Source organism: Ambystoma mexicanum, chromosome 3q (genome assembly GCF_040938575.1).
Source record: "Ambystoma mexicanum isolate Mex_15411 chromosome 3q, UKY_AmexF1_1, whole genome shotgun sequence".
Taxonomy (NCBI): domain Eukaryota; kingdom Metazoa; phylum Chordata; class Amphibia; order Caudata; family Ambystomatidae; genus Ambystoma; species Ambystoma mexicanum.
Window position 1 is genome coordinate 1,134,390,415 of NC_090926.1, and position 25,763 is coordinate 1,134,416,177.

Here is a 25,763-nt window from a genome sequence, read left to right on the forward strand (position 1 = left end):
GAAAGTTCTATTGTTTAATGTCCTTGGGACAGGGGCCATGCCGAGAATGCAATGATTGATATGTATAGTATGGGATGCGCAATAGCGTAGTGGAGGATAAGGCAGGTGTTCCCAAATACATGTTACTTCACAACACTAGAATTCCGGCCTGGAGCACAGTGGATTTTGCAGACTGCATTAAGCACAGATTCAATGGAAATTTCTAATGTTATGTGAGTAAATAATCAGGCGTTTTTATACCGGGATGAGGGAATGATGTATGGATGCATGGACAGATGATTTAATAGAGAGTCTGCCATGTACATGGCTTTTTGGAATCTATCAACTTCCTCTGCGCTATGTGATGCAGGGCTGCCATAGTGGGACCATCGTCTATCTGCCCTTGTTGAACCCTCCCTGTCTCGACGCGCCTTCAAACACTTGTGTCTATGCACGTTACTAATCCCATCTAATGGATTCTGTTTTAACAGACGCATGCACACAAACACTCGTTTGTAATAGTGTTTTCACCTCGATTTATATAGTTATGATTCGCAAGTGATTATTGGGTGCGAATAATCCTTTTGAGTGGGCTAGCATGCATATGGCTGTGGATTTAGTGTGATCTTTGAAGTGAGTAATTCAAATGGAGTTCAGATGCCCATACTATTCTTTTTCGTTTCATTTGGGTGACAGGTATCTCCTCCCCTTTTGCCGCTGCCATCTGTATGCCACTCCTGCAGATGGCTTTTACTCCCGACACCTGCTGCTTCGTGTTAATCAGTGGAGCACCATTACGATCTTATGGGACGATCGCCAATGGCCCACATGCCCTTACGCAGTACTAGTGGCTAGGAGCAACATTTCGAGCTTTCAGCTGGACTAGTGCCTACCTAATGGGACGGCCCTGCGGTTCTAGGCGCTTCCATGTTGCCTTTTTGAACGTGGATGTAGCCCCTGTGTACCATGGAGGAACAGGGCGTCACACAAGAAGAAGCTGGTCATTTATTGCGGATGCAGCCCACAATTATGAGATATGATTTGGAGTTCATGACCTAATAGCTGTATGGCCCGGGTGATTTTGTTGTGCATTAAATTTTGATTATGATATTGACCTTGTAGCGTTATTCTTTGCAAGTAATGTAGCATATTCCTATTTGTGGAGCGATGTATTGTGAGGAGATCTGCTTTGGGTTCGGCCTTCTGAGCATAGTTGCGTGGTACTGTACTGGGCGCGTTTGCCTACGAAGGCCAGTAAGGTCAGGGATAGGGGCTGCCATTATGACTGTTTTAATGATGTCATGCTCATGGGAGGGGGATTGGCTTTTGTGTAACAGATGCCGGTCAGCCAGGTGGATTGGTGGAATGATGTGATTTTCAGAATATGGCTGGTCACAGGTGCCTGTGTTTGCGTGCGTTTCTTGGAGGGAGACTGAGGTCATGTCCATTGGAATGGCTTCTGTATTCGTGCCATCTGTGCCCTGCTGCTCCCATTGGCCCCTCTTGAGATGTGCCTGGCTGCTCAGTCACTCTGCCAACTTGTGTGGTACATGCTTATGCTGCTGGTTGGTTTGTTTACTGGCAGGAGTACAGGGCTGGTGCAGTCTCACTCAGGATACTGCTTTGTATGTTGCCTTGCACTGGTGTCAAGCGATGGGGGGCCTGTTTTTGTTTGTCTCAGTTTTCAGTTCATGTTGCTGTACTTGGAGCTTCACATGCCTGTGCTGCATCAGTACGGCAATGGTGCCATGGCTAATATGGATGGCCACTCACAAGGCACTTGGAGCCCCTACATTCATTTGTTCGTTGGCATGCATGGGTGACTTGTACATTTCACTGGTTGCATTGTTTGACTTCATTGCACCTACGAGGAGTTGTGCAATGTGGCCAGGGAGTGGTGTACAGGCACTCAGTAAGGCCTTTTACGGTTGGTTTGCGATGCCGTACTTATCACCATGGCGGAATGGTACTTTCCGCCATGCTTGATGGCGTTAGGTACATGTCCGCTAGGGTCAGAATTCCCGTACCGTTGCGCCATGGTGGTAATTACGGTTTCGCAGTGCGCGTGTGCGCGTACTTGGTGCAGTTAGCGTTGGCGTTCACTACGGTGTCGCTAATGGCATCGTACTTTACGGTGACGGGTCATAATCGCAACGGGCGGTATTCGATGGCGGTATTGCATTTCCGCCATCGTTTTTCGATTTCCGCCAGGGTCGTAATGAGGGCCCTAGTGTTTTGGCGCTGTGCATAGTCCAGTGCCATGGTCTATTAAACCACCTATTACATTTTTTTTTTAATAACAAATCTAAAACTAAATTCCGGAATGCTGGTAACTATTGTGAAAGTTAAAAAAAGACTCAATGGGTAAACATGTGAGTTGGCCACAATAACATAATTGGTGGGGAAGTTGTGATTTGAGCTCTAGTTTCCTGGTTCTCCAGTTTACATTTTAGACAATTATTGCAACATCCACGCTCCATCTTTAATTTTTAGAACCATTGCACAATGTTTTCTGCATAGTTGCTTGGAGCAGCTGAACTTGTACACTGGCCCTCATTACGACCCTGGCGGAAAGCAACTGACCTGACCGCCATAGCGTAAATAGCGTTTCCGCCATGGCACGACAGAGTAAAGTGCGGCTAATTCTGACCCATCGGGCACGAGCAGTACGCCTTGGCGGAAGTGCAAAGTCCGCGATGGCGGAAATGTCCCCAAAACGCCCCTCACCGCCGTCGTACGGCGACCTAGGTGCAATTCCGCCACCGGACATAGCGGTCACCGTAAAGAGCGGCAATCGGAAAATACGGTGACCGTAAATATACGGAAACGGAAGCAAAAACATGGTCCCGGAACGGGAAACAGCACGCCGTACACCTATAAAATCAGAACATTCACACAACCATTAAAAATACTACCCTGAGAGACATCCCAACCCGTCATCCACCCTAGTGAAACCAAAACAATGGGAAAAGTAGCGAAAAAAGCGTGCAACCGCAAGCGGCAGGTCCACTTCTCACGTGAGGAACTCACGGTGCTCACAGAGACCCTCCAGGAGAATGCTGCCGTCGTCTTCTCGACGCAAATGACCAGGACGGCACTTGCGAACAAGAAGGCCATATGGGCCCTGGTGGCACAGCGGGTAAGTGCGGTGGGGACCGCACCCCGCAACCCACAGCAATGCAGAAAGCGATGGGACGACTTGCGGATACGCGTACGGAGCATACTATCCATTGCCACAGCTACCGGGGGAGGATCGGAATCACCCATCAAGCTGACCCCCTGGGAAGAAATCTGTGCCTCCACCATTGGAATGGAGACCATAGAGGGAGTCGGAGGGATGGAGAAAGGAGTGCAGACATCCGAAGAATCAGGTAGGTGGCCCAAATAAAACTATGCTAAAACCACAATGTCCAATCATGTGAAGTACCATGTGTCCACATAGTGCAACAGAAACACATGTCCAGGAGAACGTCCACTTACATTGGCCTGATAGCGGACATTAAAAGTCAAATTAAATAAATAAATAATTAAAAATCCTAAAAACACCCTCTACACGTGCAGCAGGCACCCCCTAACTGCAGGCTGCAATACAACTGCACCCTCAATCCACACAAAAATGAAACCACCTCCAAGGCCCTGACCCAAATCACCCTCAGGTACCACCCCAATGCATGTGATACATTGCCATTCCAATTTCCACAGACCCATTAATAACGCTCGCCCTCCTTTACTCCACCACAGGGACCGAATCAAACGACGAGCTCCAAGACACCCCTACCAGCACACCTGCAAAGAGGGCCAAGACCAACGGCCAAAGACCCTCCACCGCAGCTGCACGCATCAAGACACGGCAGCAGCACAAATCAAGTGGCAGCACACAGGAGGGGACTTCAACAGGCACCCCAGCAGCCAGCATGGCCACAACACCACCACCACCACAGGCCCCCCCAATGGATGCCACAGAAGGCACTGCTTCTGGTGGCAGCAGCACCATAGGTGACACTGCATTAATGGCAGCATGCTCCGACACAGAAAACGGTGATGTCGATGTACGATCCATCCATGATCTGTCTCAATCCCCCTGTTTGTTTCATCCCGTACAACATGAGGATACCACGCAGGGGCACTCACAAGACGACGACTGGCCATCCCCCACAAGCCCTGTGTCAAGGCAACATGAGGTGATCAGCCCCTCTGTGACACCACCGCAAATGGCCATGGCCCAGCAGAGGCAACAGTCCCTCGACCAGGTGATCGTGCAACAGCAGCAACTGGCCACGCTCCTCAAGGACCATGCTGATGAATGTGGGGGTACCAAGGCAGCCATAGAAACATGTACAGAGACACTAAGGGCAGAAATGGAGAGAAGCACCGAGAGCCTGAGAGTACAAATGGAGAGAAGCACCGAGAGCCTGAGAGTACAAATGGAGAGAAGCACCGAGAGCCTGAGGGGGGAACTGCATGCGACGTCCAAAGACGTATGTGCTGAACTTGCCGCTGTGCGCCGTGTGCTCACTGAGCTCTCACAAACCCTTAGGGACATGCATGGACGTGAGCAGGCAGAGACATCATCCGTTGCAAGTTACGTCCAGGGCAGCCCCCAACGTAGATCTGGGAGGAACCTGCGCTCCACAGGCAGGGGTGCCCCTGATACCCGGAGAGGGGGCTTGCAATAGCGTCTGCCCACTGACAATGAGCATCTTTGGACACTGGTGTTCGGGGGGGAGGTAGGAGGGTGGAGGGTGTGTGTTGGGCTTACTTGGGTGGCGGGTCGATGGGGTGTGTAACACAATTTCACATATGCAATAAACATTTCACAATCATCCAATGAGATGTGTGGACATTGATCTTTGTGTACGAGGCCATCATAGGCGTACAGTCCATATTGTGCATGTTCCAGACACACACAGTGCCACAACTCCCGTGTCCATGTATCAACCACCAGGCGTGAGTGCTAGAAGCATGAATCTATGATAATCTGACGAATTTCACGGCCCTCCTGTGCCTCGCGGACTCCTTGAGATTCTGCCACATCCCCACCCACATCATGACCATATTCTGGTGCTTGAAGTTCTGCGTCAGGGGGCATGGGCACATTTCTACGTATGCACATGTTGTGTAGCATGACACATGCCATGACCATCTTAGCAACCTTCTCATGGCGGTACAGGAGTGCCCCGCCAGACCTGCTGAGGCAGCGGAAACGACCCTTCAGTAGGCCGAATGCCTGTTCTATGACTACACGGGTACGTGAGTGGGCATGGTTGTAGTCCTCCTCATGCTGGTCCTGTGGGTTCCGGAGTGGTGTAAGGAGCCATCTCTTCAGTGGATACCCGGCATCACCTGTATGTGGACAATAAAGGATGTTTGAGGAATGACATTGCTACGTAAGCACCCCCCCCTTCCTGGCAGGTCATTGCCGCATCACATACCCCACATTATCATGCATGAAATGAGACTCACCGAGTAGCCAGGATCTGTTCCCTGCATGTCGCTCCGTGTAGCGTGGTATTGTAGAGTTCCGTAAGACCATGGAATCATGGGTTGATCCAGGAAATCGGGCACAACAATGTGTAATGATCCTGTTTGAGTCACACACCATTTGTACATTAAGAGAACGATATTGTTTTCGGTTGCGGTACTGGGCCTCCATGGCATGTGGGACAACCAATTCCACATGGGTGCAGTCGATGGCACCAATGCAACCCGGTATGCCGGCAAGTGCATGGAATCCCACTTTTGTGTTCGTAATTTCCTGCTCCGAGCGTGGTAGAGAGATGTAGTCGTCTGCGTGCTTCAGGAGGGCATCGAGCACTTGCAATAGTGTTCGTGACAACAGTGGCTGTGAAATGCCATGCAACTGTCCGACTGTGTGCTGGTAGGTGCCTGTGGCCAGGAAGTGGAGTACAGACACCACCTTCAGTAGGGGTGGGATGGCGGTTGGGCTATCTATCATGCTGACAAGGTCAGCGTGTGTCATGTCCACAATGGCGGTTATGGTGTCCAGGTCCAAACGGTAGAGGGTGTGGATCTGCTCATCAGTGAGGTTGAACGGATGTGCTTGGAGGCGTGGGATTGCGGGCTGCCTGCGTGGTGGTAGTGGCTGTGCTGGTGGGCCTTGCTGGCCCTGCCTTGCCCTCCTCCTCCTCCTGCGTCTCCTCTGTGCGGCCGGTTGTTGTAGTAGTTGGTGTTCGTCTTCTTCTTGAAGTTGTAGTACTTGCAGTGCTATCAGGTCCCCCAGGGCCAACATCGCAAGTCCTGCCGGTAGCATTTTGGAGTGGGTGTGGTTGTGGGAGGGGGTTGGGTGTGCAATTTATGTGTTTCCAAGCTGTATAGCCTCCACCTGTGGTGATTCATTCCACCTGTGCAAGCTGCAATCCCCTTTGGGCGAGCACGTCCCGCACACAACGCTGCAAATCGACGCATGGCATCTTGCTATTACAATCATGTATTTCATCCCGATGGCAGTGAGATATTGCTTCATATGTTAATTCTGCTATGCTCCCATTGTTTCACATACTATCTTTGCAGTCGGGAACAAACTTGTGAAGGGTCCGTGGAATGTAGTACTCGATTAACGGTGGACCCTCATGCAGCGCTGTACCGCGGTTCACCGACGGGCGGGGCGTCCCATTTGTGAGTGTAGCCAGTTGCCATTTTCACACACTGCCGCACTAAATGGATGGATTTGTGATTTCAAGCGGTCACAGATGCCTTTTCGACGTGATGTTGCAAATGAGGAATTCGAAGGACAGCGCTTTCGGTTTCCAGCTAGCGGCGAGGAGACGCCCACAGGTCTGACTGCAGATAGAAAGTTCTATTGTTTAATGTCCTTGGGACAGGGGCCATGCCGAGAATGCAATGATTGATATGAATAGTATGGGATGCGCAATAGCGTAGTGGAGGATAAGGCAAGACGTTCCCAAATAAATGTTACTTCACAACACTAGAATTCCGGCCCGGAGCACAGTGGATTTTGCAGACTGCATTAAGCACAGATTCAATGGAAATTTCTAATGTTATGTGAGTAAATAATCAGGCGTTTTTATACCGGGATGAGGGAATGATGTATGGATGCATGGACAGATGATTTAATAGAGAGTCTGCCATGTACATGGCTTTTTGGAATCTATCAACTTCCTCTGCGCTATGTGATGCAGGGCTGCCATAGTGGGACCATCATCTATCTGCCCTTTGCCCTTATTGAACCCTCCCTGTCTCGACGCGCCTTCAAACACTTGTGTCTATGCATGTTACTAATCCCATCTAATGGATTCTGTTTTAACAGACGCATGCACACAAACACTCGTTTGTAATAGTGTTTTCACCTCGATTTATATAGTTATGATTCGCAAGTGATTATTGGGTGCGAATAATCCTTTTGAGTGGGCTAGCATGCATATGGATGTGGATTTAGTGTGATCTTTGAAGTGAGTAATTCAGATGGAGTTCAGATGCCCATACTATTCTTTTTCGTTTCATTTGGGTGACAGGTATCTCCTCCCCTTTTGCCGCTGCCATCTGTATGCCACTCCTGCAGATGGCTTTTACTCCCGACACCTGCTGCTTCGTGTTAATCAGTGGAGCACCATTACGATCTTATGGGACGATCGCCAATGGCCCACATGCCCTTACGCAGTACTAGTGGCTAGGAGCAACATTTCGAGCTTTCAGCTGGACTAGTGCCTACCTAATGGGACGGCCCTGCGGTTCTAGGCGCTTCCATGTTGCCTTTTTGAACATGGATGTAGCCCCTGTGTACCATGGAGGAACAGGGCGTCACACAAGAAGAAGCTGGTCATTTATTGCGGATGCAGCCCACAATTATGAGATATGATTTGGAGTTCATGACCTAATAGCTGTATGGCCCGGGTGATTTTGTTGTGCATTAAATTTTGATTATGATATTGACCTTGTAGCGTTATTCTTTGCAAGTAATGTAGCATATTCCTATTTGTGGAGCGATGTATTGTGAGGAGATCTGCTTTGGGTTCGGCCTTCTGAGCATAGTTGCGTGGTACTGTACTGGGCGCGTTTGCCTACGAAGGCCAGTAAGGTCAGGGATAGGGGCTGCCATTATGACTGTTTTAATGATGTCATGCTCATGGGAGGGGGATTGGCTTTTGTGTAACAGATGCCGGTCAGCCAGGTGGATTGGTGGAATGATGTGATTTTCAGAATATGGCTGGTCACAGGTGCCTGTGTTTGCGTGCGTTTCTTGGAGGGAGACTGAGGTCATGTCCATTGGAATGGCTTCTTTATTCGTGCCATCTGTGCCCTGCTGCTCCCATTGGCCCCTCTTGAGATGTGCCTGGCTGCTCAGTCACTCTGCCAACTTGTGTGGTACATGCTTATGCTGCTGGTTGGTTTGTTTACTGGCAGGAGTACAGGGCTGGTGCAGTCTCACTCAGGATACTGCTTTGTATGTTGCCTTGCACTGGTGTCAAGCGATGAGGGGCCTGTTTTTGTTTGTCTCAGTTTTCTGTTCATGTTGCTGTACTTGGAGCTTCACATGCCTGTGCTGCATCTGTACGGCAATGGTGCCATGGCTAATATGGATGGCCACTCACAAGGCACTTGGAGCCCCTACATTCATTTGTTCGTTGGCATGCATGGGTGACTTGTACATTTCACTGGTTGCATTGTTTGACTTCATTGCACCTACGAGGAGTTGTGCAATGTGGCCAGGGAGTGGTGTACAGGCACTCAGTAAGGCCTTTTACGGTTGGTTTGCGATGCCGTACTTATCACCATGGCGGAATGGTACTTTCCGCCATGCTTGATGGCGTTAGGTACATGTCCGTTAGGGTCAGAATTCCCGTACCGTTGCGCCATGGTGGTAATTACGGTTTCGCAGTGCGCGCGTGCGCGTACTTGGTGCAGTTAGCGTTGGCGTTCACTACGGTGTCGCTAATGGCATCGTACTTTACGGTGACGGGTCATAATCGCAACGGGCGGTATTCGATGGCGGTATTGCATTTCCGCCATCGTTTTTCGATTTCCGCCAGGGTCGTAATGAGGGCCACTGTGTTTTATAAGTGGGCATGTAAATCACCATCTTACATGATCAACTGACCAGACAACATACATGGGGGGTCATTACGACCCGGGCGGTAAGGGATTACTGGTACTGGTAAGGGCACCGGTACCGGTAATCCCTTACTGCCCTATTACGAGGTCCCTTTGAGGGTCCTCCCTTAACGCCTGGTTTTACCAGGCGTTAAGGACGGGACCCTCAAAGGGACTTTGGAGGTAATAACGGTACCACAATTTGCAATATCTCACAAACTTCAAAGAAGAACACATAATCTGTCAATTCTCCAAGTCTTGGGTCAGGTGGACTCACTTCGATATGCAGCTTCATGAAGCTATCAATGGAGCATGTCAGTCTTATCTAGTGTTGACTACACTAGTGATGCTATTCGGTTGTGACTGGACCATTATGATGTTGCAAATTTAAACAAATTAGTTCACTAAGCAGAGCATGAATCAAATGATAAAAGGATCTTCACTAGTACATGCCAAACAGAACTAAGTATGAGACGAGCGAGCATCTTGCAGGATATATGGAGTCACACCTCTACAGAGGCCATAGCACAGATACATTGACTAGGCCTATCTTATTCTTAGCAGCAAAATATTGCTTTGCTTTAAAGTGCAGTAATACATTTATTCTGTAATCAGAAGCACATACTAGAATTGTGATAATTGGATTGAAATACCCCCTGCAGGCAAACAAAGTTTTCATATTGAAAATCAACAAAGAAGGATCATGCAAAATATTACGTAGATATTAGATTCTGGCCACTGACATTATACGCTCAGCCTTGCATTGGTAGAACTTTGCTTTGTTCACTGACCTTATATCACCTTTTTTACTTCCTGAACAGTTAAAGAAGACTTACAATTGCGCCTCGCTGGTGGATATGGAAGGTGCACAGGCCGAGTTGAGATCTTCTATGCAGGCTCTTGGGGAACAGTTTGTCATGATGGCTGGGACCTGGTTAATGCAGGTGTCGTGTGCAAGCAGCTGAACTGTGGAATCGCCACAAATGCTCATGGCTCGGCTTATTTCGGTCGGAGTAATGGAAGTATCATCCTGGATGATGTGGCTTGCAGAGGAAATGAATCCTACCTGTGGGACTGCCAACACAGAGGGTGGAAGAGTCATAACTGTGTTCAAGGAGAAGAGGCTGGAGTCATTTGCACAGGTACCCAGTTTTTGTTCATCAATGAAAACCATAAAATGTTGCTTTGGGGGTCTGTTTTGCCACATTATTAGCACCCAACACTGCTCTACCCAACAGGAAAATGCCCTCCACTGCCCCAAAGAACTTTGCTGTGTATTGGCCTGTCTCTCTCTCTCTCTCCTTTCTGACTCTTTAAATCCAACAACACATAGTGTTCAGCTGCAATGCTTCTTACAAGGAGACGAGCAGAATCTGTAGCTGCCTCTAACCTGAATTCAGCAGCAGGCATTTCTTCGAAATGACTGTCAATCATGTCTCCAACACCCGCACCAGTGTCCACAACTTTAATCTCTTTTCAGTCCTCATCCTCATGGCTCTCTCTGTTGCTTTTGTCACTGTCTCCTGACACTTTCTTTCCATTCTGCCCTATGCTGGATTGACTCCTACCGACTTAAACAGTCATTTTCTATGTCCTTGATGCCTGCTCCCACCTGCCTCTCAATGTGTGTTCTCTGATGATCTGCGATTGGCCATCTCCATATCTCACTCTATTATTTTGTATTGCTTATAGTGCAAACCTAGTTCAAGAGCAGCTGAACGCATTACAGCAGGATTGTGCGAGAATTGGGCTTGGCATTTTATACAGTTATCCTCTGATGTATCCAACGGTCTCTCTGCCATCTGCCATTACGTGGCACTTCCACATTTCCACCATGTCTGCCTCCATGCCCTCAACACACCAACCCTACCCCTCCTGTTATGTTTTCACCTTGATCTCCTTCACCCGCAGGGAAGGCTAACAACCACAGTATCCTCTTAGAGAGAAAAGTAAAGCCCAAGCAGTTATTTTCATTCACTGCTATGTTGTCAAGGGTCAACTTTCTGAATATTTGCAAGCTACATCCTTGCCTCACTTACCACACTACTAAAATCTGTATGGTCATTTTGGCCCTCACCTGTCTTGACCACTGCCCTTGCCTCCTTCTGGAGTTTCAACTCTTGTTTCTGCATGTTTTCCAGATCAATAAAGTTCTCTGCAATATGCTTCTTCTTGCACCCCTTTACATAGCCAACTCGTTCATCTGATCCCAAGGCCAAATTAGTCAGACCACCAAATGATTCTATACCTTATGCCTCCACTCCTTGTGCTATACAACTGTAGCTCCCTCATCCAAAATCATAACACACCTAAAAGCCTTCAAAACTGGACTTAAAGCACTCGTTTAAACGAGAGCAGAGACACAGGAAGCCTGCACACTAATCCTTCACTGCAATCACGAGTAACACTCAAATGCATGTACCGATTTGTTTATTGTATTTGGTACACTGTCAAACCCGGAGGTAACGAGGCGCTGGTTATTTAAGAGCTGGACTTGTTACAATCTTAGGAATCTTGTTACATACAAGCATTCAGTTACAAACATGTTCAGATAAAGTTAGGATCTCAGTCAAATTTATGAAAGAACAAGGTTTTGATCATTTTCTTGAAGTGCTGAAGTAAATTCTCATTTCTAATGTAAGCCTGTAGAGTGTTCCAAAGTGTAGGTGAAACTACTGGGTAGCTAGATCCTCCCGCCCTTTTACTTTTGTAGCATGGAACATTCAGGAAGGTGAAAGACCACGATCTTAGCGAGCATGTGCATACCTTTTGGGATACACTGTTTATTCAGATAGATGGGGGCGTCATTAGTAATACATTGGTGGGCAATGATCAGGGCCTTAAAATGGATTCTTGCTTTGACCGGGAGCCAGTGGACTTCTTTCCTGATATGGTAGATATGGTCCTTTCTTTTTAAGCCCAAGGCAGCACGTAGCGCTTTATTCTGGAGAAGTTGCAGTTTGGCAAGATTAGTGGTCACAGTGCCCAGTAGGAGGATGTTACAATAATCTAGTTTTGATAGGATGAGTGCTCGTGCTAGAATATGGCAGTTCTGAGGAGTGAGCACTTGTCGGCTAAGTGAGATAAGTTTTGTAGTATAGGCAATAGAGGAGGATAGGGCGTTGATGTGTTTGGTCATGGAGAGGTTAGCATCTAGGTAGATGCCTAGCGTTTTTACATGATTCAATACAGGGATGGAAATACCATCAATATTTATGGCAGATTAATTATCATCTAGGGATTTTAGGCGGGTGGGAGAACCTACAATCAGGATCTCTGTGTTCTCGTCGTTCAGACATAGACTGTGCGTAGCCATCCAGTTTTGGATGGTTGCCTGACTCTTGTTAATAGTGGCAGTGTCTTATGTGTGGTCCCCCATGATAGAGATCAGCATCTGGGTATCATCTGCGAAATTGGTGTAGAGAATACCCATGGCATCAAGGGCTGCAAATAGTATTTTAGTTCCTGTGTTGTCGAGTGTAGTTGAAAGGCAAGAGCCTTGAGTGACGCCTAATTTTACTGTGATGGGATCGATGCCTTATCACCGATAAAGACTCTGGAGCTGCGTTCCGATAACAATGATTTGATCGACAGGGGAAAAATTGAAATTTTCGGCCACAGTGAGGCACAGATTGTCCTTGTCTACCAGGTTGAATGCAGCAGAGAGGTCGAGTAGGAGTAAGATGCCTATGTTAACAGAGTCTTGGATACTGTCCAACGGGATTTTTAAGTCAAGTAACGCTGATTCGCTACTATGTTTAGGACGGAATCCTGATTGCCTGGCTCCTAGCAGGTGGTTATTTTCCAAGTAGTGTTGGATTTGACTATAGGCTATTCGGTCAATTATCTTCAGTAGGAATGGAACGGGGCAATAGTTGGTGGGGGTGATAGGATCAAGGGATGGTTTCTTAAGTATTGGGGTAACCCAGGCTTATTCGATGCTGGTTGGTACATAGTTGGAGGTGAAAGAGGTATTAATAAAATCGGTGATAATGAGCACTGTCGCCTTTGCAGTAGGAGGGTTTGAGGGTGGTGATGGTAGATAGAACCTGCTCTTGGGAATCTTTGCTGAATTTAAATTGGGGAGCAGAGGTAGCAGCTTTAGTACTAGGTAAGGGTGAGGGTGCACTTTTGCCCTCTGGTCATTTTCTCTTGACATTTATTTTCTCTTGTAGTGTGAGGATTTTCTGAGCAAATGCATTTTGGACCTTGGGTGCACCAAGGTTTGTCTGTGTGGGCGATTGCTACTGTGGCGATCAGTGATTCTAATTCCATAAGAATGAAAAATATTTTTTTAGTACTAGATGACGCATTGGAAATGCAAGTGTTGAGGGAGTTTGCTTTGAGGGCTATCACTAACGATTCATACATTTTATTGGCTACAGCAAGCACGTTGGTTGTATTGGAGGAAGGTTTTTTTTTAAGGTGCTCCAAAGCTCTTTTGTTTTGGCATAAGAGTATGAGTTCCTCATCAAACCAGAAATTAGCTCGCTTCGGTTTGTGTGGGATTTTGGCGATGAACGGGGCTACTATGTCAAGAGTTGATTTCAGACAAGTGTGATAAAGAGTGGAGATACTGTCAGTGTTGGTATTTGCAGGGGAATGAGTCTTTCGTGCATCAACAAGTATGGGGATGAGATTTTCTGCGGTGAGTTTGTGGGTATTTCTGAAGGAGATAGGTCTTTGGCTATCAGATGGTGGGGCCTGGGCATTGATGGTGATAAGGTTAAATCATATTAAGAAGTGCAAGTAACTTCAGAGATGGATTCTAGATTTATAGTTACATTAGAAGTCAGAATCCAGTCAAGGATTATTCCTTTGATGTGTTTAGGAGAGTTGACAATTTGTGTGAAGTGCATGTCATGTAGGGCAGAGGTGAGTGCTGTGGCTTTGAGATCTAATTTATCATCAAATTTGATGCGTGGATTCAAAAAAGGAGTGATAAGCAGAGGGATATATGTAGTTGTGGGATCAGTAGTGAGCTTCAAGAACAGGAGTTTATATCCTGGAACTGGGTCTATGGGGCAGGATCTAAGCTGCATAGTAGTTTTGGAAATAACTACTAATCCAACCCCTATGGTAGTCTGTCCTGAGAATGGTGTAGTCGGGAGGGATGGCTAGGACAAGTGATGGGCCTGACTGTGGGTGCAGTCATGATTCCGTTATAGCTAGGAAGTCAAGATGTTGATCAAGTAGTAAACCGTGTATGTCAATTGCGTGAGCTCTTATGGATCAGGGTATCTTTGAGACTGAGGTTTGTGGTTACTATGTCAGGCAGGGTGGCTGTGTCAAAGGCAGTGGGAGTGGCAGGGATAAGGTATTTTTGTGTTGTAGTCCCATGCTAATGCTGTGCAGTGGGAGCTTCACTGTATGTTGTGTTAGCGGGTGTGTACATTTGTGTGGTACTCGTGGTGTGTGGAAGGGGCCACATGAGTTGGTGTATTGGTAGTTCTGGCGTGTATGTTGAGCAAGTCCTACTTGCCTACTAATCCTAGTGCAATATGTGGTAGTGTAATATGTTGAGGGACTACTAGTGTTCTGGACCTGAGTCATGCAAGGCAAGTTAAGCCTGTGTACAGTGCGGTAGACCCTAGGTGTAATGATGAGGGGGTGATGTGTGTGTGCGGTAGGGGTGGTTCAGGGGATGAGTAACTGTATGGTAGGTGGGGGGTGTTGCGGGTAGTTTTGGAATTACGCTTGGAGGGCATTTCAGGAGGCATGGATGAAGGTTGCTGGAACAATATGAAGGGGTTAATTTGGGTAGGCGTAAGGAGCCCCCGACTAGGGCTTGTGGCTTGGGAGTCTGAGGCAAGACCTTTAGGGTTTTGGGGGCTAATATGGGGTTGGGGTTGCTAACTGTTAACTGTGCATTTTATAGTGGTGTGTAGGGCAATACAAAAGGGGGAGCTTTAGGGAGGAAGGGGTCAGGCATGGCTGTAAGGAGGTGCGTGGCCAGTAGAAGTGTGCAAGGCTGTTGCCGACCTGCACATAGGCGCCAGCAGTAGAGCGTAATATGCTGGGCTTTCCTGGGTACATGTAGTCGCTGCGGCCTGTGGTTTCCAGTGATGTGTGCAGCGGGGTGTTGGTGGGAGGGTCATCAGCCTTTCCTTCCTGTATGCACTTTTTAGTATTGTCATTGTGAGCAAAGCCATACTGTTGTTAGTCTGGAAAGGGGTGTGTAATGGTCCTGAAAGCTTGCTGGTCCTGACCCTGGTAGGGGGTAGGGCTGGCGGTGGAAGTTTTTGGTAGGCCTAAGTGGGGGTTGGCCTGAGTTAACTGGAGGTGGCGGCACAATTCTTTAGTTAGTTAGAACCACGAGATCCTCCAACACCTTATGCCTAACAGTACCCAGATTTAATTCTAAAAGAGCCGGAGGTTCGAGCTTTACTGTCCTCGCCCCCCAACTCTGGAACATCCTGCCACTGAGCATCAAATCATCCAATTCCTTCCAGTCATTCAGAAAACTTGTCATTGGGTGGCTTCTGACAAATAGCCAACTTTGAAGTCAGACTTAGCTATATACTGCATTGTCTGTCCATGCCTCACCTATGTCACTATTGGGTGCTATCATCCCCACTGCCTGTATATAACTGCTATTCAAATTGTTCTAGCATCACTGTTTATTACCATGTACTGTGACTTGTAACCTTGTACTAGCGCCCCTATACTCCTGGGTCCGGACGCTATAGAAATAAAATAAACAAACAAACAAACAAACTTTGGATACATTGGGGCTCTGGTATGTGAGGAGTAAATAGCTAGCCAGCGCCTACAGTGTGGGGAGTGATTAGGTGGGTGTACAACACTATAGACAACATATGACACGCGGGGGACTATGGATTGCAGATAAATAAATAAATATATAAAATAGTAAAGTTTGCATTACATGATTCTTGAGGAGTTCACTTTCAGTTTCCTGTTTATCACAAGATCTTCAAAGACGAACAGTAATTATGTCCCTTCTCCTGGTCCTGTAGTATAACTAATGCAAAACAAGGATTTCTCGCTTACGAGGGCCACGAAAAAGCATGAATATGTGTGCAAGCATTTCAAGATTCAAAATGGAGTCCTACATCTAACCAGGCCAGTTCAACATTATATTGGCCTAACCTAACTACTATAGTGGTCTGATTTTTAAAACAGCACTACATTTTTTCATGTCAGCCGAAAGGATGTCACCTTATAATATGCATTTTACACCACTGTTTCTCCCTATGAGCCCATTTCATTAGCTTCAACATTTTAGTACTTCTGGGTGAATAACTACATTTCAATATCTCTGTTTAACAACTCCTCAGAGGTCTTCAGGACTTGTAACATTTCGGGCACCCTAAAAGATTCCAGTGGCACACAGGAAAAAAAGGGCCAAGAGAAATAGGAGTATTAAAACGAATCCAAGGAATTGTCCTGATGAAGGGTCGATCTATATTTACGAGTATTGGATAATGATATTAGTGATGTTACCCGTAGTAAGCAATGCATGTGCAACAATCTGAACCAACAATAACACACACACCCTCCTTAAAATCCCAAATCGCGTCTAGCTCCATCAGTTTTACAGTACCATAGTATGAATAACTACATGTTTGTGGGTGACTAGAGAAAGTGACTTAGTGGTGTCTGAGGCTACCTTCTCCAGCAATATGGACAGCTTTGAGAGCTTATCTTGATGCAACTGAACACCCAGGCATTATATACCCCATGTCTGAAATGGAGGATTCCGAACAAGACTATCATCAACATATGGGGGCAGATGGGAATTTGGAAGAGTGTCTGATGACACGTAGGATGTAACATCTCCCACTCCAATATGTAGGCAACCAGGAATAAGCATTAACCCCAAATATGAAATATATTATGAAGCATGTAGATTCTCTGAGTCAACAAAAGGAGAAACCTTTGACAAAAGAGAAAGTAACATTGTTAATGGTCAAAGTGGAGCGATAATATTGATATCGCCTAATTCCCATGAATATAAAACTCTGGTTGGTATAGCAGAGAAGACTATAGACCTCATTAAAGTTTCCCCAGTACGTTAAAAAGGCTGGTAAAATTGTCAGCAATTATTGCACCTGCATTTTTACTGCACCGGGGAAACACACATTTGATGGCAGGGCCACAGATTTACCTCCAGCTCTGTGCTGCTGGTAAATCTTGCCACCACTGCCAAAAAAATCTGCATTTACCTCCATGGAGTCGTATGGGACTCCATGGAATGGGAATATCCTGCCATTGTCGGAACCTGGAATATCCCAGAAAAACCAGGATTTAAGGCCCTGATAATGGTAGGGTCAGTTTGCTGGTATCCTGCGGAACTGATGGCGGGATACCGGTATTCCATGGGTACTGGAAACCAGTCTTAGATCACTGCAAACATCTAAGAAACAGCAATCAAAAAGCGTTCTTAATGCATGCATACTGCCTGATTGCATGATGGAATATGTTTTATCTATCAACACACATGTGTGATAAGAGGCCCTGGCTTCATGGCCTCTGCTATTAAACTTACTATAGTGGTAAAAGACAGGAACAAAATGGCACACACATGATCATAGTGCAACAATAGGTGATCTGAAGCATGTGAGTTGTGTGGCATAGAGGATAGTTCTCAAAGAATGTGTTGTTAGAACTAGTTCCACAATTTAATATTGTTTAATAGACAGTCAATGTTCAAATGTTCAGGAACCAGAATTCAACAGTGACCAAAGCACAGTTAATCTATCCAGCTTTTTCACAAAAAGAAGTTAGATGAATTGAAGAATCAAGTACAATTAAAAGTAACCATGCATCTGCATCAAGATAAGCATACATCTCATTATTAGAAGTAATCCAGAAGTCTCAGCATAGCAAGAATGTCAGAACCTGTGGGGAGGGGAGCAGGATCTTTAGAAGCTTTCTCCAGGCTCCACGTGTGCTGGAGGGGTACTGAACAAAGAACTAAATATCAGCAAATACCAATAACAGCCAGTTTTGTCTCACTCTTGCCAATTACTCTGAGGGTGAAGGTTATATCTTCCTTGAGAAGGGGTGACCAAATTCAGTTAAGAAGTGGCAGATGGCAAGGGTTCTCTGGGAGGCTAGTATCAGCCCCCAGTAATTCCAGGGCATTCTGGGGTTGAATAAAAAGCTACTTGTGGAACATTACCACAACGTCAAACGGTTTCAGGAGAAGTGGGTCTCACTCAATTAAAAAACATGCATGAGTAAAATGTTGGTGTTTTAAGACCATGGCCTCTATCACGAGTTGGGCTATAACCCTTAAAAATAGCAGTAATGGTATTAGCACTGCCAATACTGCAGCGCGGATCACAAGTCAGCACAAATACCGCTGACTGAAAAACCTGCCAGCACTATTACAGCCGGCACTATTACAACCGGCTGTAATAGTGCTGACAACACAAAGTGCAATTACAGCTTATCAGAGGTCCATGTACAGCTGTATTAGCGCTTTAACACAGGTACCAGAAATTAAGCCACAGGTGCAACCAATGCACCTCAGAGGGCTACATAAGCCACACCCCGACCCCAGACACTGCTCCCAATACCATGATACCATTATTTGCCGCAAGCTGGAGCAGACAGCTGCTCATGCTGCACCTTGATCTCGAGATGGTGGAGAACCAGGCCAGGGAACAGGGAGCACATGGGGCTGCGGGGGGGGGGGGGAGAATTGTTCCTGCAAGGCGAGCACCGATCCACACTGTTAGGCCATCACCTTGGTCCCTCACAGACACCCATTTGGTCACTCTGTACCGCCTGAACAGGGAGACCATCACTGACTTGCTGGACACCATACATGAAGACATTGGAAGCAGGATAAACATCCGCCAAGCTGTGCCCCCACTGGTGAAGCTGTGGCCGTCCTGAAGTTCCTTCAGGACAGGGTCCTTTCAGCACTCTGTGGCCATGAAGCACAGCATCACACAGCCAAGATTCTGTGCAGTCCTGGCACAGGTGCTGCATACCTCCTGCCGGATGTCAACAACCACATTGCCCTGCCCACCACCACAGCTCAATGACATGAAAGCCATTGACTGCACCCATGTGGTGTTTGTAGCACCCCATGCCCATGAGGCCGTATACAGGAGCAGGAAGCACTACCACTCCTGGAACGTGGAGGTGACCTGCGACCCTGACTTCATCATAACCCACTGTTGTGCCCACTAACCGGGTTCCACCCTTGACTCCATGATCCTACGGTATGCAACAGCACCCTTTCAGGATACATGGAGAGGCCCAGAGGACAATGGACGTGGATAGTGGGCGAGCACAATTTCTGCTACATATGCACAGTGAAGCATCTGACCTAAATCTGGGGGGAGGGCCTTCTTTACAATGACAAAAAGCATGGCATGACAAGTGAATGCACTAGCAGCACCTGTCCAGCACCAGCACCCACGACATGGGATAGCAAGGGAGCATATATCCACGTTGAACACACCTTGACACACGTGGTCAGGTACACACACGGCAGCACCTGCAACGACACACATGACCACATGTACCACAATGCATCTGTAATGAGGCACAGCTACCAAACCGCAATACAGCATCCAATAGCAGTCCAGCCAGTGCCACAGCCGTGTGCCCACGTGCAGCCACACTGGAATGTTGACTTACTACCCCCAGTAGACTAGGGTAGGACACCAGCCAACCCAGCATGCCCCATGCACAAAAGCAGCACACAGCCACAAGACATCCACCTTGGAATGCATGACACCGTTCACAAAGGATGCACATACATCACACATACACAATGGATGGTTGTCATGAACATATGCATGCAGATGATGGCCATTGACCCAATACTGTGTGACATCACCCCAAGCATGAGGCAGTCAACAATGTATGTGTAACACCTCATGCAGGGGACGCTGGATATCCGCAGTTGGCATAGCTGATGACCCCTGTGTGTGACCCACATACACAACAAGAGATGGATTACAACCTTGCCCACAGTCAGACACCTGTGTCTGCATTGAGCACACCTTCGGACTCCTCAAGGCACTATTCCGTTGCCTAGATCATACGGGTGGAGCCCTGGTTTACGCCTCGAATAAGGTGGGCAAAATTGTGCTGGTGTGTGCAATGCTTCATAATCTTTGCCTGAGAAGGAAGATGTCACTACCCCCAGACGCGGACATGCCACATCCTGAGGAAGAAGAAGATGGCCTGCCTTTGGCAAGTCCCAGACCAGACAATACCAGGGAATATGTGAGAGAAGGGAGACAGGCCCGGCAGGTAGTAATAGACAATTCCTTCTAGAAATATGCCCGCCCCATTCCACTACCAGCACTGTGAATAAACTACACATGAGCACAATCGCGAATGTCCACTTCTTTTTTTGTTCAACTAAATATTATGTATCATTTTGCTTAAACTACGCCGTCCACCAACACCCCAGCACACTATCCCCTTACACCCGTCCACCACCAACACCCAAGCACATTATCCCCTCTTCCCCCGCCCAGCACACTTTCCCCTCTCCCCCACCCTCTACCAAGACCCCATCACACTACCCCACACCCACCACCAAAATCCCAGCACACAATCCCCTGCCCACCACGAACATGCCAGCACACTATCCCTCCTCCCCGTCCACGAGCATGTTATAGCAAGGCCGCTCAGGGCAACAGGAGTCATGCCATTTACGAAGGTCTTGCTCTCTTCTCCTGACCCCCAGCATCCAGTGACCACGTCTGCAGCTGGTGCAAGGACTGCCGCCTCAGCACCTCTAACACCCTTGATACCCTCCATTGCGCGATTCCTCTGTTGGCCTGGTTGATGTTGATGGTATTGATGCTGCCCCCTGCAGCTGCTGCCGTTGGAGGACATTGCTCTCCTGGATTTGTTCTGCGAGGGCTGAGACACCCTCACACAACTCACACACCCTTGGCTGAACCCAGGCAATGAAGCAGTGCATGCTGTGACAACTCTCCCTGTCTGTGTATTGTCATGCGCCATCCTCCTTGTGGCCCCATGGATAGCGTCACGGATAACCTGCATATTTTCACTGTGTGCATTGGCAATGTCCTCCATTTGCCTCTGCCTTGCTTCCATGTCGTTGAGTCTCTGCATAACCATGCCCAAAGTGGCTGTAGGCTGTGATGGAGAGGGGGTGCATTGCCTGGATGGGCTGCCAACAGGGGTCACATAGCAGGGGGTGTCCATGTCAGGTTCAAGGGTGTGTGTGCGCTTGCGGTGTAGTGGTCTCTGTGGGCTCTGGCTGAACTTTCTCATACGAGCTGGGCTCTCGGGTGTGGTTGATGGCGCAGACTGTGGCCTGGGGTTGGGGGCACTGCTGCATGGGGCCTGTCACTGCTACTGCTCTCCCCATGTACCTCCAGAGACATGCTTTGTGGTGTTGTACCCTCTATGGCAGTGTTGGCAGTTGTTAGGCCAGTTCTTAGGGACCACTACACAAAATTAAGACTAGAAGTGGCAATACAAGTTCACCTTTGGTACAAGCTTGTACTACACTGTTAGAGTGGTAGCAGTAGCAGAGCAGCCAGACTTATCTCAAGAGCAAATAAGCAGTAGTAGAGATTACAAAAAGGACTACAATTATGGTGACTCAAGCAAACACTGCCTCAAGGTTTTTGGTTAAAAAGTAAAAGTACATTTATTTTAAACCATCTGTTCACAAAACACTTCACTTCTATTAAATTAAAACCAATTCTCCTTGTGCAGAACAACTCAAGATAAGTACCTTAGGATTTGAAAGACCAGTGTTATGAAACAAAAGGCGTTACCGGGAATACATATGCGATCACTTTTTGACAGTAATGACAGTTCGGTCTTACTAAAGATACGCGTACCCGCGGGAAGAAATGTGTGCCGGAGTTAAACCACACTTAGTACCTGAGTTAACACAAGAGAGTTGGGGACAAAAAATCATAGGCAATACTTTTGTCAAGGCAGACAGAATCAGAGAACACTTTCTGACAAGAAGATAAAAGTCAATAGGCCTGCTCCAGTGTCAAGTGGAACCGGGTTCCTGTTGTCGAGGATCACACAGTCAGATAGTTCACGATTCAAGGTTGCCAGGAGTACTTGGATATTGTCAACACAGGAAGCAAAAGTTATAAGATGGAAGGAAGACAAGGCCAAGCCTTGGATGAGGAGAAAAGGGTTCATCCTAGTTCCTCGAAGCTGGACACAGTACCTTATTCTTTGAAGAAGCTGGTGCCACGGCAGTTGTTCCTGGTAGTTTCCTGCAGACTCACGGTTCCTAGAGCTTCAGTCGTGGGGACAAAGAGGAGGACGTCTCGAGTGATCTGCACTACCAAGAGATGAGGCCAGCAGCATCGACAGTGAATAAAAGGTACGCTCCTTTAAAACAGCAGAGGCTCTACAGATGGCTATCCGGACCACTACAGCAGTGTGCAGCGATTTCGACCACGAAGAGGATCCTCTGGCTGTGGAAGGTGAGTTGATTGATCCCACCAGGCTCAAGGGAAGAAGACTCTGGACTGGATCTTCTCTTGTCATTGAAGGGTAGATAGCTCAGGACTGTAGCAGGGCTGATTCCAGCTTCACATCTTCGGCGCACACCTACCTGATTCCAGCTTCACATCTTCGGCGCACACCTACCTGATTTCAGCTGCACATCTTCAACACGCACCTTACCTGGATCCAGCTATATCATTGCCTGGAGCATAATCAACCTTGATCCGGCACCCGTAGCGTGCACCTTACCTGAAACCAGCCATACCACCGCTTGAAGTACTACGAGCTTCAAGCCAGTATCTCCAGCGCACACCTTACCTGTCTCCTTGGATCCATTTTCTGTTGGGCGCATCTTCCTCACCTGTCAGAGTCTTCATTCACACAAAAGTCTTCTTCTCGTCAGGCATCCACGTGGTTCTTTCATCTCGCAGCCGCAAACAGCTTCCCAGATAGCCGTTCTCTATTTTCCGACGCCAGGCCATCCCTGCAAGAAATAAAGACAGCACAAGGTTAGAAACCGCATAAACATTTAATGCTTGGCCACGCAACACCTAAGCCTTGCATTTCATTTTAGAAACCCTACTTACCTTCTAGTGGAGACTGCTCCATTCTTTTCGGACACAGTGGGAGTACACTGTCAGCAACGTGACTCAGCGGAACCATCTTCAACACGTGTTGGGGAAAAGAAAGACATTATTAAGGATACGGTCAATAATAATTGGAAAAGACTTTACAGAAGCATACTGACAATAATCATTGTTATCAACACTCACCTCCCACGAGGATTGGTCACAGCTGGTCTGGGCCATTACGCATACCAGTGAAGCAACTTGGTCTATCTATAGCGCCCCTGCTGAAGAGAAGCAGGACGGAGAGCTAATATTTGCAAAATAACAGGTGAGAGCCTATGTGAAAACGCTTGCGCATCTATTTCTGGCACGAGGGGTTTGAGGGGGACTGCAATTCAGTCACAGCATTCTCACTGCCTCTTACCTTCCCCCAAGTGCATTGCCAGCAACCTGCCCAGACCGAATCGCCGCAGCTGGGGGTAAAGCAAGATCCAGGGAAGCCAAATCCAGGGAGGGCTCCAACCGTGCCCCAACGTCTCCGCAGAGACCAGGTGAGCGTAACAGAACGCGGAGCCTCTCCGAATCTCTGCCTGGGCGTTATGGAAACCTCTGAGACTGACCAGATGGCCCAATTGTTGGGGGAACTGCGGGCTGAAGTGCATGCCTCCAGACAAGAGATTAGTGCCCTAGGAAGGGATCTTATTGTCGCTCAGGAACAAACTGATGATCTGGCAAGACAGATGCTTCCATGCAGGGCAAGTTCCCTTACCCAGGGTCGCATCAACCCCTGTTCCACAGCCATCACCACCAGTCCGAGTGGTCCTCCCGGGAGCTGTGCCTTTGGCCCCGCCCGAATGTTTTACCGGCAATCCCAACAAATATGCTATATTCATGAACCAGTGTCGTCTCCATTTCCTGTGCCGCCCCAGGGCCTTCCCTAACGACAGTGCCAGAGTTGCCTTTGTATTATCAAATTTTGGAGGCAGGACAGCAGATTGGTCCATACCATTATTTAACCAAGCTGATCCAGTACTTCACAATTACGGTGCATTTCAACAGGAATTGGAAAAGTTGTTTGCTAGACACACCCAAGGACAAGCCCTAGACAACAAATTGTTATCTCTCAGACAGGGGAGCCACGATCTGCTGACATATATCTCCACCTTTAATCGCCTCATTGCACACACCAATTGTCCCGAAGAAAAGAGAACCACACTGTTCTATCGAGGGTTACAAGGGGAAATAAAGGACGTGCTAGCCCAAGTGGTCAACCCTCCGGAGTGTGGTGCAGAATGCATTAATCTGACGTTACAACTGGACCATAGACTACAAGACCGGAAAATGGATCGCACAAGATCTGAAGGGAGGTCGGTTTACATGCGACCCAGAGACGATCAAACTAAAATTCATGAACCAACTGAACCTATGCAGATTGGGGATTACGGGCCCCTATATCCAAAGTTGATAGAGAAAGAAAGAGGCAACAAAAACTTTGTTTGTATTGTGGCAAGACATGACATTTTCTTCGGGATTGCCCAATAAAACCTCCTAAGAGAATAGTAGGAGCAACGGATAACAGCATGGACGAAAAGGATCAGATCCTTGAAAACTCTAATGCCCGGCAAGCGTAGGGGTCCCCTTGTCGAGCAAAAAGAAGAAAGCTGTTCAGACCTCACACCTGGTCATTCCAGTCCTTGTAGTCCACCACCAGCAACCATCATGGGTACATGCCTTGGAAGCGTATATTGATAGTGGAGCTGTTGGAAACTATATCGATCAGAATCTGGCTGCACGAATTGGCAAATGTCACCGCAGTGGATGGCTCTCAGTTGTCGTCCGGCCCAGAAACGCAACATACCGATAAAGTTATGCTGATGTGTCAGGACGGCCATCGGGAAGACATTTCCTTCAATCTTATTGGGGCACATCAGTTCCAAATGATCTTAGGAATGCCATGGCTAGAAACTCAAAACCCAGAATTGACTGGCAAACACAAGTGAAGACCTTTCCTCCAGAATGTGCCAAGAGTTGCTACTACAAGAGTGTAAAGATTCTGAAAGTCAAAGTTAAACCCATCCTGGTCTCTCTGCTACTTTATCCCCTGAATATCTGGACTACCGGATGTGTTCCAAAAAGAACAAGCAAATACATTCCTCTGCACAGGCCTTACGACTGCCAGATCGACCTGATTCCTGGGGCACAGATTCCTTGCAGCCGAATCTACGCTTTAACAGAGCAGGAAAACCAGCATCTACGGACTTACCTAGATCAGTACCTAGCTAACCGATTCATCTGCCCGTCTATGTCTCCTGCCTCCTCGGCTCTCCTCTTCATACCAAATAAAGAGGGGGACCTTAGAACGTGCATAGATTATAGGGCATTCAATCAGATCACTGTGAAAAACAGATACCATCTGCCACTCATTCCCGAATTACTCGATCAAGTGAAGAATGCTCGAATCTACACCAAACTGGATCTACGAGGAGCCTATCTCCTCGTCGGAGTTCAAAGGGGTGATGAGTGGAAAACAGCCTTCCGAACTAAGTATGGGCTTTTTGGGTTATGCAATGCACCCTCGGCATTCCAGTTCTTCATGAACGATGTGCTTCACAAGCTATTGGACATCTGCGTCCTCGTTTACATCGACGATATCCTAATTTACTCCAAATCTATGGAAGAGCATGTTGGTCATGTAAG

At 47.5% G+C, this 25,763-nt stretch overlaps 1 protein-coding gene across 3 annotated transcripts in view; it reads left to right on the top strand.

Annotated features, from left to right (window-relative positions):
• LOC138447680 (adhesion G protein-coupled receptor E1-like) overlaps positions 1-25,763 on the top strand; it is a 908,650-nt gene that overhangs the window by 168,478 nt on the left and 714,409 nt on the right. For all 3 annotated transcript variants that reach the window (XM_069603943.1, XM_069603945.1, XM_069603944.1), the window contains one exon: positions 9,870-10,190. In XM_069603943.1, coding sequence (XP_069460044.1) covers positions 9,870-10,190 — 321 coding nt within the window. The remainder of the gene's footprint in view (positions 1-9,869; positions 10,191-25,763) is intronic.